Here is a 14,641-nt window from a genome sequence, read left to right as displayed (position 1 = left end):
ACAACGCACGGCCCCATCCAGACCCTTTCCATGCCCATCCTGCCCAGAGGATGCCCTGCCGCGGCTCCCACGTTTACACCCCCCGCACCCACTGCAGGACCCGGGGCATCAGCAAAACACCGCGCCGGGGCCGGGACAGCCCCGCGAAGCCCGCCCGGGCCTCCACCACACGCGGCGCCGGGCCGCGGGAGGCGGCACCCCGCCGGGTATCCGGGGAAGGGGCGGCGGCGAGCCGGGGGGGCACTGCCCGGCGGCGTCCCGTCTGGGGCCCCGCGGCGCCCCCGGGGCTCGGCGGCGGCGCCCGGCTAGCAGCGGCTCTCGGCGGCGGCGCCCGGCGGCGGCGTGGCGGGCCCCGAGACGGCGGCCGCGGCGGTGGCCGGCTCTGAGATGGCGGCCCCGGGGGTGGCGGGCCCAGAGATGGCGGCTCCGGCGGTGGCGGCCCCGGGGGTGGCGGGCCCCGAGATGGCGGCGTCGGCGGTGGCGGCGCCGGGGTCGGGGGGCCCCGAGATGGCGGCGCTGGGGTCGGCGGGCGCGGCGTCGGCGGGGGGGCGCCGGCGGGGCCGGTGCGGGGCGCGGTGGGTGGCGCGGCGCCGCGGCTCTGCCTCGAGGCCAGGGCAGCAGCAGGCGCCGCCGGGCCCCGCGCCGCAGAGGCCTCGCTGGAGGCGGCGCGCCCAGGGCCGGTGGCTCTGGAAGAGCAGGTAGGCGAAGGGGTTGAGGGCGCTGTTGGCCGCCGCCACGATGCCGAGTGCCGCCAGCGCCTCCCGCGCGCCGCGGGCGCCGGGCCGGGCGGGCGCCGAGGCGAGGCCGAGCTCCATGGCGCAGCGCGGCAGGCGGCACAGCGCGAACAGCGCGATCAGCACCAGCGTCAGCTGCAGCGTCCGCGCCCGCGCGCGGGGCATCCCGCAGCCGCCGAGCCCGGGCGGCGGCCCCGCGTAGCGCCGCCCGCTCCCCGCCGCCGCCTTGTGCCCGCGGGCGGCCCACACGGCGAGCAGGATGCGGCCGTAGGCCCAGCCGAGCAGGCAGGCGGGCGCCACGAAGCCCGTGGCGGCCCCGTAGGCGGCGTAGGCCAGGCCGTGCCAGCGCGGCAGCTCCTCGAAGATGCTGCGGCAGCGCGGCCCGCCGGGGCGCGGCGCCGGGCGGAAGACGAAGGCCTGCGGCAGCGCCAGCAGCGGCGCCAGCAGCCAGCCCAGGGCGGCGAGGCCGCGCGCAGGCAGCGGCGGCCGCGCCGGGCGCCGCACCACGTGGTGCCGCTCCAGCGCCAGCAGCACCAGGACGTGCGCCGAGGCCAGCGGCCCGCAGCCCTGCAGCAGCGGCAGCAGGCGGCAGGCGGCGGCCCCCGGCGGCCAGCCCGGCCCGCGCAGCTCGGCCGCCAGCCGCGGCAGCAGCGCCAGCCCGCAGCCACAGAGGTCGGCCAGCGCCAGGTGGGCGATGAGGAAGTCCATCTTGCGCCGCCGCCGCCGGCCCCGGCCGCAGCAGCCGCAGCAGCCGAGGCGGCGCAGCACCAGGCAGTTGCCCACCAGCGCCAGCAGCAGGACGGCGCCCGCCGACGCCGCCCGCGCCCGCCGGCTGGGCAGCGGCCACTGCCCCCCGGGGGCGGAGAGGTTGAGGCCGCCTGCTGGCTCCGGGACGCTGGAGACGTTGGGCACGGCTGCCGGGCTGCTCGGGCTGAAGGGGTCTTCCATGGCTCCCGCACGGTCCCGGCGGGGAGAAGGAGGAGGAGGAGGAGGGCGCTGCGCCGGGCGGCCTCGTGCTCCCCGCCGGGCACAAACTTTCCCGGCGGGCGGCGGCAGCGCGCGGCGGCGGCGCTCCCCGCGCCTATATAGGGGCTCTGCCCGTCATGGGGCGCGGGGAGGGGGCTGCGCACCCCCGCGGCCGCCGCGCTTCCCCACCCAGCGGCCGCCTCCCCCCGCCGCCAGCCGCCGCCGTCCTCCCTGGCGCCCGCGCACCGGCAGCGCCGCGCACCGTCCGCACTTGCCGGAGGCGCCCGGCCGCCCCCTCGGCCCGGCCCGCGCCGTCGGCGGCCGCTGCGCTGCGTCCCCCGCGCTGCCGCCAGCCCGAGGGTTTCGCTCACGCACCTGCGAGGACGGGATCCGCGCCCGGGGGGGGAGATGCCCGCGGCAGCCGGGGCCGCGGTGCGGGGCCGAGGTGCTAAGCACATCGCGGCGCGTGCTGCTCGGATCAGAGCGGAGCGAGGCGAGGGCTGTGCGTGCACCCCGCTCGGCAGGCGGCATCCTGTTGCACCGTCCCGGTGTGGGGTTAACACCGTGGGCTGCGCGGGGCAGCGGTCCCGCTCGCGCGGCGCTTGGCAGTCATTGCTGTCTTCCTTTTTTTTCCTTTCCCCCCAGGCACATTTCGAAGAATAGAGAAGGAATTAGTAAAGCTTATATTAATGAATTACTACTCATGAAATGAACTGTGTTTTCATCCAAAGGATGCATCCTTCTGCTACACCGACCGTCTTTCATTGTGATTTCCACCAGATGGCACTTTGATGCAGGGACGCCTCCATCCAGCGTCACGTAGAGTGACTCAGAATACATTAAAGAAGCCAAACTCTTAAGAAAATATTAAGAAAAATCTAACTAATTAGGAAATTCACTTAAAGCTTTGGGGGGAGGATAGCCTCCCTCTTTTGATCAAAATGTTTTAAATTCAGTTGGTAGATACGGTTCTAACTTAGGTTCATTCCAGGAATTAAGTTGTGCTTTGTTTGCCGTATTTTGATAACTAAGTAGCTTGGGGATATTCTGTCATTTTTTACACGTTTATTTCAATTGGCAGATAACATTTTATCAGTTTCGCTAGCTCCAGGAACTAAGTTGTGCTTAGTGAGCCACATTTTGGTAACTAGGGAACACGGAAAAAAGTAATTATTATGTTTACATTTTTATTAGCGATTCCATGCATCCCTTGCTTTCCAAACTTATTATTGTATGTATTCAGTGCTCTAAAACCACGTGCTTTTAACGAGGGACAGCTGCACATCTGGGGCAGTATGGAGAAAACAAAAAGCCACTGACTTGTCAGATGTCTTAAGTAAAGGGATCGTCTTATTGATCCCAACACTTAAACTACGCTACCTAATGATGTTTGTTCTTATAATTATGCTACGAATATTGCGCGTGTGCTGCCCAAGAACACAGGAATACGTCGAATTTTTACTGAAAGCCGTCGGGACGAGCGCTGTGATTTCACACGTATTTTCGGTGTGGAAAGAGGCCCGCGAAAACGCACCGCCCGCCTCAGCCGCCGGGCGGCCGCGCGGGGGGAAGGAGGGCAGCCGCGCGGGGGAGCCCGCCGAGCCCTCGCGCCCTGCCCCGCCTGTGCTTTGGGGGCCACGGGAGCGCCCGCGGGGGCCGGGCCGGGCCGGGCCGGGGTACCTCCCCCGTCGCGTTCGCAGCCGCCCGGCAGGGGCGGCCCCGCCCGTCGAGGCGGAGCGCGCGGCGCGGCCGTTACGCCCCCGGCGCGGGAGCGCGCCCGCAGTGCCCGCCGGGAGCTGTAGTCTCCTTTCCTCTGGCACCGGCGGGCAGCCGCGCGGTACGTGTGGGAGGCCCGCGGGGGCGGGGCGGGGGCAGCGGGGCGCGTGTCCGTGCCTGTGCCCGCGCGCGGCCGGGCGGGGTCCCCTGGCGCCGCGTCGCGCCGCGGCCGTGAGGGGAGGGCGGCGCCGCTGCCCGCGCGGCGGCAGCCGGGGGCCGGCAGCCGGGAGCCGGGCACTGGGCAGTCCCCGTCGCCTGCCTGTGTGCCTCGAGGCGTGTCTGCGGGAGGGCGCGGAGGGAAGAAGCGGTTCCCCGAGCCCTGCCGGGGCCCGCGGGGGAGGCTGGCGCGGGGAAAGGGAATGTTTGCGGATTTTTGGTGTTTGTTCAACTCCGTTTCGTCAGAGCCGGGAAGGGAGCTGGCTGTTCCGGGCGCTGCCCGTCCGCCCCTGCGAGCCCGGTGCCACAGAGGCAGCCGGCGGGGCTCAGGCCCTGCGGCGACCGAGGCGGCGCGCCGCGACCCCCGCAGCAGCGGGGCTGCCCGAAGGGGCACGGTTCGTTGAGGGCTGTGTGGTGTTTCCGAGCAGCTGTGCTTCTCCTCGCCGCGGTCACCCTGGGATTGTTGGCAGGACGCACTTTGGGTCTTGCGCTCCTGCCCTGCTGGGATGCAGCGAGGTCTGGGAGGCTTACGCGGACGGTTATACTTTCTGCCTCTTGTTTAAACAGAGGGATTTTAGCTTGGCTAGTGACCCGGAAACAGCACAATCAAGCAAAATGGAATTTTTAGTTCACCTTACGTAGTGTGCAATGGAAACTACACTTTCCAAGGAGCCCTAAGAGGGCAAACAAATAAAACGCCAATTTCATGTGCTTTTAATAGGTGACTGTTTACTAGCTCAGCAGTTTCATGGTTAGGGCCTAACGCCAGTAGTTTAACCGTTTTGGGAACGGGAGGGAAGCAACAGTTGCGGTAGGTTCCTGCCATGAGAGGCAGTGCTGCAGAAATGGCATCGCATCCAGGGCTCGGAGTTGCCTGCTGGAAAAGTGGAAAAGCATGTAAGATGACAATCAGCTTGGAGGGCTGTTAGGCTTCTCTTCCGTAAGGTCCTCGAGCCCACCCCAAGTCTCTCCCAAAGAAGAAGCTGTAGGCAAGAAGCCACTGCTTCCTTTTGAGCTTTCAGTGGCTACTGGACTGTTTCAGTTTGTTAGCACTTTGCAAGTATGCCTCCACTTCATGGATGAGAAAGTGTCCAACAGTAAGCTCCCAACAAGAGAGTCTAGTTGCAGGTTTTTTCTTGCTATGCAGCCTTTAGTTGCTCTTCTTTCCTAAGAGAAGATGCTCTTCTGCCATTGTACTTTTTCTTAAACTCAGTACTGCATTGACAAGTACACGTTGCCTTGAGGACTTTGTTCTGGGGGACCTGGGGCTGTTCTTATTATACAGTTCGTTGTAGATAAACTTCTTTACATCTCAGTCTAGCTGTAAAATGAAGCAGTTTGCTATTACTTACTCCAGTTAATAAATCTAGGGTGCACCATGCACGAACAGTCTCAGCCAGGTTTCAGTCTTGGGCAGCTGTATAGTATAGTATATGTATACAAATGCAGGCTGGCTGTAGAAATGAACACTAAATGTGTTCTCCACTAAATGAACAAGGGATTTGGTGCTAAGTGCTATTTTAATACTGGTCAGGACATATCTACATATTTATATGTGTAATTTTTTATTGATGTCTTAATAAAATTGTTTCTAACTACAGGCACCTGTGTTTTAAGATTTTGGCCAATCTGGGAAGTTTATACACAGAGTTAGCCAAAAGGTGATGGTAAAAATTGGGTGTTTTCTATTCCAGGTCTTATGATTAGATTGCTACATACTATGCTTATTTTCTAAAGAAAATAAGAAAAATGTGTGTGTTTTATTGGATAGTTCTGTGAGTCTGAAAACTGTGATATTTTGCTTTCTAGGCAAGATTTGGTAGAGCACCTGTATCTAAAATGCAAAGAGTCTGTACTTAGAGTTAATTATGCATAAATCAGAAAATAACTGGCCTTGAAAATACCATGGTGTTATTTATACCAGTCATCCTGGTATATCATCTTATTAGGAAACATGCAGTTGTTGAGCATGAATACACATGGGAATGTAATAAATGACTTCTAAGCATGGTTTTAAACTCATGTGACCCACTCAGTGGGAGGCAGTTGTGGAGTGTTGCCTATAAGGAAAAAGGCAGTACATCCAACTCGGAGCTGTTATCAGGGCAGCCCAGATCATCTCCTCTGCTTTATCTGTCCTGGCACAGTTCGCTCCAGCTGTGCTGAGCCTTGCGAAAAGCCTGCCTTTTTTATGCTCTTGGGGCCAGCCCCGCTACCTCACAAAAAAAGCTTTTTACATAAAGAAGCACTTTGATAAAAGCTGCTACGCGTGTGAACAAAGCAGGCCTAGGTGTGGTAGGAGTGCTGGAGAGAGCCAATGTTGGAACTCATTATTTTGAGCCTTCATTTCTTCATGTGTTTCCTCATCTCTGTTGTGATCTGGTGTGGATCTAAGGTACTGTGTGGTTTGCTGCGTGACTGAGAAGCTCTACTACTCTTTGTAACTCTGTGCCCTCTTTGCAACTTGATTGTGTCTGCCTGCAGTTCCTCTTTATTCTCAGTGTGTGCAAAGATTTTTTTTTTCTTTTAGCCTGATTTTCTGAGGAAGTGAAGGTGATATGGTTGTGCTATGAGAGTGCTATGTGTGTATGAGGAGTTCTAAGGTAACTGGAACATAGCAGCTAATTGTAACCAAATTTGGGAGGAAGATTAAAAGTCTCAAAGATAAGACATTCTTGCAGGTTTTGTGATAAAAGAGGGAGACGTACTTATTGAAAGACTCCTATTGAAAGAGAGAGCCTATTAGACATTTGAAATAAATAAGGGAAGAAAGGGAAAGGCAGAATATGTTTGCTAAAAAGCCCCGATTTGATACAGCTTCTCACTGAACGATTTGTTATCCCTTTTGCAGCCAATGTTTTTACTTTTTTATGAACTTACATCAGTTTGTATTTCTAGTCATAACATTATTTAAATAATACTGGATTTAGATGCAAATGCTAATTTTTATATTTACAGCAAATGCCGTATTTTACCTTTAGTGTGCTAGTATTTGTTTGCATATAGATTTTGAGAGAAGATGGTGATTAAAGCGTAGAGTAAATAAATAAATAGAGATTTAGAAATTATCTTTCTCTGCCCCAGGTATCAGTCTGCAACAGTCAGTATTACCAGTCCCAGTTCTGTTAATGAACACATTGGCTAAACATTGTTATGAAACTCCTGTGCTTTGTTTCATGTGCATATTGATAACCTGTTATGAAAACTCGTGTTCCTTTCATGTCACATGTTAGATGGATAGTGGCTTCTCTGTGACTAAGGCATCCCTTCTATATGTAAAAATCCAAACATGAATTCTTTTATAAAGTGTCTTTTTGATATTTTTGTGTTTTAAGGACATGGATTTGCGCAGCTCAAGCAAAGAAACAGTTGAAATGGAGCCTGATGCTCCTGTATATGTTGGTAAAGAAGACGACATAAAAAAGTCCCAAAGAATAACCACCAAGGTCAATGACAGAGAAATTGTCGTTTTCTACCATGAAGGGAAATTTTATGCTATGGACTCTCGCTGCTACCGTAAGATATTTGCACATATGATCTTGATGTCATAACAATTAACCGTAAAATTTGTTACATAAATTAATATCATTTTCTACTATGTTTTAGATGCAGGAGGTCCTTTACATCTTGGAGAAATAGAGGTATGTAAGCATAATAAAAGTAATGCATGTAAATGTAGTCATTTGAAATCTTCTGATGCATTTTTGAATACTTTTATGTGAATATAATGTTGAAAGAAAGAGGCATTTATGTAAGAATAACATTGCCTATCACCCTATTGAAGCTGACATTTTATACATGTTTTTATCTTGTGAAGCTAAAACGAAGTGAGAAATGGGGTTATAATCTGATTCCCTTTGCTGTATGGATGCACCCCGTAATGGTAGAATATTATTATTAGGCAGTCGTACTATGAACATTAGAAGGAAAGGCTGATGCTATTCACTTCTTGGACATAGTTCTCCAGCACCAAGTGAATCACCAGTCCAGGTTGCTACTGAAATGATGGTGCTCTTAGGAATCGAACTTTGTATTCCTGCGTGAATGGTGATTTAGCTGTACTGCACTGCACCAGGCATATCTTTTGGCATAGAATATTTTCCAAGGAAAGGAAGAGTCAGAAGTCAGTGGCTCACTTTCTCTCTCTGCTTTTTTTTTTTTCTTTTCAGGATATCAATGGTCAACCATGTATTATTTGTCCTTGGCATAAGTATAAAATTACTTTGGAAACAGGAGAAGGATTATATCAAGCCATAAACCCTATGGAACAATCACCAACACCACGGTGGCAATCAAAAGGAGTGAAACAAAGGATTCATAAAGTTACTGTAGACAACGGAAACATTTATGTGAGTCCCCCAGATTTGTCTGTAAGCTTTGACTCAGACTATTATGCTGACAAGTGCAAAAATAATGGTGATTTTGCTATGGAAAAATAAAGCGAATCGCACGTAGCACAACAAGTGGCGGCCAAGAAGTAGAATCCTGGTGAATGTCCCTTTGAAGAATCATAATCATCAAATAAAAATTTAACGTGGCTGTAAAGATTGTTTCCAGATGAAATTCTAATGCTAATGTTATGTTAAAGCATTGAACAATGTAGAAATGAAAAGACAGAAATAGAAGCTCCTATCTTCTCAGAACTGACTGACCTTGTGCCAGTGAAGTGTTTTTGCTCTTGCCTTTCAAAAAGACTTATGTACAGCAGACTGCTTCATAATACTTGACATTTTAGAAATCTTTCTTTGCTAGAATTCTTTTAATTTCAGGAGGCAAAATAGTATAGAATATTACTGCTTATAAAACACATTGAAAAGTTTAAGTTAAATAGTCTGGTGTAAAGGTTATATTTATATATTTAACAGTTTATACTTACAATACCTTCTGTATGTGACATTGAAATTTTAAACTTTTTAGATATGCAAGTAATTTCTGATCTTTATTAATCTAAAGAGCCAGGTTTACAAAGAGAAGTACAATGTGTGAACATATTTTAATGTGCTTCTCTACGCCTGTTTGTATGTCACTACTTTGGTTCCATAGAAGTATGTATTTTCTTCTTCCTCACTGAACTCCTTTTCGTAGTACATCATATAATGTCACCAATACTTGTCATGCATAATTCATTATTCCTGATTCTATTGTTGGGTAAGAAAGAAGTTGTTGGGTAAAAAAAAAGATTTGGTATATAATGTAGCGGTTCTTTTTTGTTTGGTTCTTGTGTGTGTTTTTTTTAAACTTATTTTAAACACATTATTATATATTCATTTAAAAAAATATCCTTTCTATTTAGATCTAAAGTTTGGTTTCTGCATGTGAATTCATTGTATAATATCAGATCTGCCCTGATAAGCCTGCTCCCAGGACAGAGAAACTTTCCCTCTGTTGTCTTGCATGATAGGTGGGCTGTGGGCTGAGACGTGGTGGAATCTCCTACCCAGCCCGTGCAGTCAAGAGTGCCGCTTCCAAGTTCACAGGAGATATTCTGTGAAAGCTTAGGATCAGCCTGGAATGCTTGACCTGTCTATCTGTTAACATGTCTGCATCATGACTCCAGTTCTTCAGAATGGCTTTTTGGTGCTTTGTAGGCTATTTGCAGAAATTCTGTTTTATTCAGGTTCACTTTCAAGCTAACTGGTCTTCATCTGTGAGTTTCTCTCATTCATTCATTGGATTGTCTTAATGTACGTGAATAGTAAGTAGATCCATGTCAGAATCACTTTTCATATAAATATATTTATAAGTACTGAGGAGTAGAGGAATAACAAAGGAAAACATTTGTGCCTGATTCATCACAAAAAAGCAAAGCACATTATCAATTTATGTCACTATATGAAGGATTCATCATGTTTATATTTAGATGTCTGCATCTGATTATGTCCCCTTATATTGGTTTTGTGGTCAGTAGAGAGAAATTGGCAACTTTAAGATTGCCTGTTTCTAAACTTTAAGGTAAATCTGATCTATTTAAGTTGTGTATTTTAGAACTGCACCATAGAAATGCATTCCTTCTCCTCTCATTGACCGTTAAATCAGCTGGTGCTGAGTAGTTCAGATGTAAATGCCTGCCTTCTGTCAGATGAATCACATCTTGCTCATGTGCTAGAAACTGCTGTTGTTTACTGGCCAGTTTTGTGTATTTTTTTGTGTATTTTTCTTTCTTACCCTTCTTGCAGCCACAGTGTAGATGGTAGGAAGGTAAGGAAGGAAGGTGATGGAGTGGTACGGCTGCTACTGCATCATATAAAAGAAAAATATTGTACAGCCCTCCAATATACCCTCATTGATTAGTATGATTGCTACAACAGGGGGGTTCTTCTGCTTGTTTGAGAGTTTTTTTTCTAGCATAAAGAAACTCTGGAGACATTATGGTGACAACAGATATTGCAGGTCCGCTCTCTGATCCAGTGCAGAGTGAAGGATGCGAATACTGACGCTAATTTACCTTTCAAAAGGAAATTCAGGAAAGCTTTGTTTCTCTAGAGGGTATACATTGTAACTTTCTCCATCTCTCTCCTTTTCATCACTGCCATTTTTAGTGTTTTCTCTTAGGGATTTTTCCTCTTGAACAATATTTTTTATTTTTCATTTTTCCAAGTATGGCTTTAATAAAAGTTGTCTATTTAAATTAACAAAGATACAGTTTAGCGTAAGAAAGTTATGATTTTGAGTAATATGTTATTGCCTATTTGACTTTCAGTAGAATGCTAGTAGCAGGAAGTTTTACCTCAAAGTTTCATGTGCATGTTCATATTAGTAGAATAGTACTCAGTCTTTTGTAGCATTGAATTTTCTAGCTAAAATCCAGTGAAGTGCCTGATCATACACTTACTGTTAGCCCTGTGAAATCAGGGGGACTTCATGTTCATGTTTAGGTGCTTCGATAGGCCACTTCTATTAAGCATTTCTCTACTATAATAACTGCATACTATTTGCAAACTTCTTAAGAGGTTTTGCTTTTACTTTTAAATACATTCTTATTCACAGGGAGATGGCACTTATTTAATTCCTAAAGTTTGTCAATCAGTTCATTTTTCCCTCAGTTCTCTTGTTGATGGTCACATAAAGAATAGAGAATTATTAACTTAAGTGGTTATGGACAAAGGAGGGAGAGTTGGCTGACTGTTAAGTTTCTGGTTTTTTGACAGCAGAGAAGAAAACCTGCAGCATTTTAAGATTGCTATGTTTTTAAGAAAAAGTTCCATTTCATTTTATTTGTTTACTATTGCATATTAAAATATGCACCTACCTTAAAAATATTGTAACCTTTTAGTGTCAGAGTTGGACGTTTCTTTGTCTAACTTCCATGATAAAATTGTGCTCCCATACAACAGCTGTGTAAAGTACTAAAAAAGTTGTAGCGAGATGATGTGGAAAAAATGCTAGAAGATAGATTGTGATGACTTCTAATGTAAGAAATATAAATATTTCACTTGCTTGACAGTTACTCCTTCCAACTTCTTTTCAGAGCAATGCTTATGCTTTTCCAGAGTCAGATACAAGCTATGTCTCAGTCTGTGGCCCAGGCCAGCTCCATAGTATTATATGGCACTTCCAGAAGTGCATGGGTTAGGTATTTTACAGTTGGCAGCTTATCTCCAGATTTGCTTATATCACTTTTGCTAGAAAAGACCAATTTCTGCATGCTGTCTTTTGTCTTGCCAACCTATTTTTTAGGTACAATTCAGACATCTTCATACTAAGCAATATACTCCAGAACTTGGGAATGTTTGGTGATGTATATGCTTATGTTCAATTCCTAGTTAAATATACTGAAATATTAGGCGAATAAATGGAAAAGACTGAGGTTAGCTTGAGAAGGGAACCAGCTTGATAAGAATGGGTGGAGAGAGAATACCAAGGGAGCTAGGATGTGATGAGGGAGCTGAGACTGGCAGAAGTAGGATGAGGAACTGAGACCAAGTGCAAAGAAGTTAGGAGTATCAGAACAGGTATTCAGTTGGCAGGTAAAATAGAGAAGGTGATTGGAAGTCATGGGGGAAAGGAAACTTCAGGAAAAACAGAAAATGCAGCAAAAGATACTTCAAGAACGAGGAGACTGAAAAGGATGGGGCATCTAGGACTGAGGAAACACTGGTAGCAGTAAAGGAAGATTGGGACACAGCTGTTTGAAGGGAGAGACTAACACCTGAATAAGGACATGAGGTGTAGTTAAGCTAAGGGAGTGGGACCAAGATGATGTTTAAGGGACAGTGAAGAGATGGAAGGAATAATAGTTGTAGGCAAGAGACCAGGAAGTCATTGGCTGCATAATTTAAGCTTCCTGGAGAGATGTGTTAATGCGGAATTGCAAAAGCTACCCTCCAGATCATTCAGGAGAACTGTTTTGTTGGTGATAGTTTTGGGGGTTTAGTTTAGTTTTGACAAATGTGCAAACACCATCTGTTTTCCCATCATTAATCAGCCTAGCAAAGAACAGAGAAACGTATTTTATGCTTTGGCTTGAAAATTTTCATGATGACTCTGCAAGCTCTGTAAGCTGCTTCTAAAAGCAGCTTGAACAGAATAAACAACAGTTATATTTATCCTATCATGAAGCCATCTTTCTGAAAAAGCAAGATAAAACCTAAGACTGCTGTGGTTTGAACTGCAGTTTGAGCCTCGACCTGAGGTTGCTGTACCATAAACATTAATTAGACATTGTTAATCATAGGGCTGGATGCTGTAAGTTTTCCTTGCTGCATGTAATACGTTGTTCTGCAATGTCCCATTGACTTCATTGGTGCTGTACTCGAAATAAGGTGCTTCAAGGGCTAGTAAAGTCAGGTCCAGAATTGCAGGATATGAAGCACATATTATATTGGTGAGAGCCAGTCTTTGCCAGATAGGAGATCCCATGAAGCAAGGAAAAATGTCTAGTCTGTAGGTAAATAGTTTTCAAACCAAACACTTATTGTCAAAGTATTAAACCTTCTCAGAAGCATTGTACCATTCCTTATTTTCACATTTAATTTTGAAATTAAATAAACCCTGAAGTTTATATCTGTTCTTTTTTGATATGATTAAGGAAAGTAATTCATGTTGTTACTTCTGCTGGTCATGCAAATGTTGGTTTAGGGTGCAGGACTTCACCAGTTCTCTAAGCATCCCATTAGTCTGCCCACTTAACTAACTTTTTAAAGGTTACTGGAGGAAGTAAGAGTTGGGGAATGGAAGCAATATTGCTGAAGAGGTGCTAGAGCCCTCTTCTTGTGTGGGAAGAGGGGATATGAGTGCAGAGATTCCCTTCTACTTGCAGTTTTGTAGGACAGTCAAGCTGCAGCTCTGAGACGGCCTAGGCTGGTCTAAATGGTAGGTGCTTTCCCCTCCTCAGCTGCGTGTACCCACCTCCCTCCCCTCGGTTGCTCCGGTGCTTGCAGTCTCCTTCACTGATCCATTTCACCACGCCAACCCTGCAGAGAAGTATTCACTTTCTTAGCTGAGCAAAGGGTTCACTCAACACTGGAGTCGGCGTAAGGGTGAGTATAGGAGCCCGTGGCCGGTGGCAAAGAAGTGGGCCTGAGTAGCCAGCAGGGCAAGGTCTCTGATCTCAGCATGAGGTGACCAGGCGTATTCACCACCTTCCACCTCCCCCAGGTCCTTAGCTGTGGTACTCGTGGGATCTGTCCTCCAGCAAAAAATAGCAGGTAGTTTTCTGTTGGGTCAGTGAATTCAGTCAGATCAGTGAATGGTTGAACGAGGGTCAGAAAGAGCACAGTGTGAGTAGTGAGGGAATAGGGAAGGAGGAGCATGTGTGGAGTAAGGGAGTGTGATCTGTTAGATCAGTTCTGTGTAACTTCACCCAATGAGTATTGTTTCCTGTAGGTTTTACTCATGCAAACCTATTAAGTGGAATTGCTCACTTGAACAAAGATTAAACAGAGTTTTAAATTACTAAACTGTGCTAAAGATGGTGAAGTTGACAGTTTTACTTGTAGTAACACAAACTGAGAAATGGAATATTGTTAGAAAATCTAACTATTTTCCTACATTACTTACAAAGAATGTCCGGAAAGGTCTTCATTAGTGTTCAAAGACCCTCTCTCACCTGAACCTTATAGAGAGGGCACTTTGGCGTGCAAATATTTTTCAGAAGGTAACCAGATATGGTATTTAGCCCTGCAAATTTTTGTAGCAGTTCTGGTTGCAAGAATTTGACAACAAATTTTGAAGATGCAGATATTCTGCTTAGCCCATTAATGACTCTTACTGTGTGAGATGAAGAGAGTGCCCTGACAGGCACTGGCTGTGATGCTTGAACAATGGGATTGTTCTGATGAAAGACATGCTTGAGAAATATGGTTTATTATTGCAAACTCTAGTAATTAAAGCATGAAAGCCTATGGAGGAAAGACTATTCCAGAAATAATTATCTTATATGAAAGTTATGGTAAAATGTGTGTTATTTTATTAAAAAAATTAGTTGTGATTAATTTAACCATCAATTAGTTGTGATTACTTTTTCATTTAATGTAAAAAAATGAAACTATTTCATTTGTGGCTTTCCATGTTCTGTTGGTATTTTGCTGAGGCTGTGATGGACTAAGGACCTAGGCAACACAAAGACTGTAGGTAAAGGTTTTATTTTTTATTAAGCCAACTGCTGCAGTTGGGAAAAACTACTAAAGTTTTTCAGCACACTGAAGTAGGGCTCTAGTGCCTGAAAGCTTTTCAAATTTTTCCATCTATGCAAGTTGTTTAAAGAAAAATATTGTCGCTGCTTGCAAATGACCTGCCTTGATTTGTGTTAACACTCAAGATACCAACACATCTTGTCCCCGTTCAAGTAATAGGTATCACATTTTTATGATGCTATATACTTAATATCTTGAAAAAATTCTATGCTTACTTAGTACAGATGGCTCCAGGGAAATAACATACTTTTACACCTGCTATTCGGCCCAGGAAAGCATAGAGGAAGAGTAGAGTGGTAGCCTTCTCTGTAATTGTTTTATTGCCTTTCAGTGTTCCTAGCTCTGTACTGGCTCAGCACCCAAGAAACTGGCTAT

General features: G+C 47.5%; 2 protein-coding genes across 6 annotated transcripts; one reads left to right on the top strand and one right to left on the bottom strand.

Annotated features, from left to right (window-relative positions):
- Positions 1–305: 305 nt before the first annotated feature.
- Positions 306–1,682, bottom strand: LOC135324475 (probable G-protein coupled receptor 150). Its single transcript, XM_064500968.1, has one exon. It carries the CDS (start codon positions 1,680–1,682, stop codon positions 306–308), a length of 1,377 nt encoding a protein of 458 aa, XP_064357038.1.
- Positions 1,683–3,423: 1,741 nt separating this feature from the next.
- LOC112980277 (Rieske domain-containing protein) lies at positions 3,424–14,077 on the top strand. 5 transcript variants are annotated; one of them, XM_064500806.1, is made up of 4 exons: positions 3,424–3,537; positions 6,968–7,148; positions 7,239–7,273; positions 7,802–14,077. In XM_064500806.1, exons 2-4 carry the CDS (start codon positions 6,971–6,973, stop codon positions 8,069–8,071), a joined length of 483 nt encoding a protein of 160 aa, XP_064356876.1. In that variant the 5' UTR covers positions 3,424–3,537; positions 6,968–6,970; the 3' UTR covers positions 8,072–14,077. The 5 variants fall into 5 exon arrangements, with proteins under 5 accessions (XP_064356876.1, XP_025950791.1, XP_025950789.1 ...); XM_026095006.2 differs by lacking the exon at positions 3,424–3,537 and adding an exon at positions 3,614–4,148; XM_026095004.2 differs by lacking the exon at positions 3,424–3,537 and adding an exon at positions 4,156–4,529.
- Positions 14,078–14,641: the final 564 nt, after the last annotated feature.

Source organism: Dromaius novaehollandiae, chromosome W (assembly GCF_036370855.1).
Source record: "Dromaius novaehollandiae isolate bDroNov1 chromosome W, bDroNov1.hap1, whole genome shotgun sequence".
Taxonomy (NCBI): domain Eukaryota; kingdom Metazoa; phylum Chordata; class Aves; order Casuariiformes; family Dromaiidae; genus Dromaius; species Dromaius novaehollandiae.
The sequence above is the reverse complement of the archived record's forward strand: the minus strand, read 5'-3'. Positions and strand labels throughout refer to the sequence as shown.

Excerpts from the sequence above, each read along its gene's own strand:
- LOC135324475 (XM_064500968.1), bottom strand. The coding sequence starts at position 1,682 with ATGGAAGACCCCTTCAGCCCGAGCAGCCCGGCAGCCGTGCCCAACGTC.
- LOC112980277 (XM_026095003.2), top strand. The coding sequence starts at position 5,950 with ATGTTGGAACTCATTATTTTGAGCCTTCATTTCTTCATGTGTTTCCTC. Across the intron at positions 7,149-7,238 it reads TATGGACTCTCGCTGCTACC|ATGCAGGAGGTCCTTTACAT; the intron begins GTAAGATATTTG and ends ACTATGTTTTAG. Across the intron at positions 7,274-7,801 it reads TACATCTTGGAGAAATAGAG|GATATCAATGGTCAACCATG; the intron begins GTATGTAAGCAT and ends TTTTCTTTTCAG.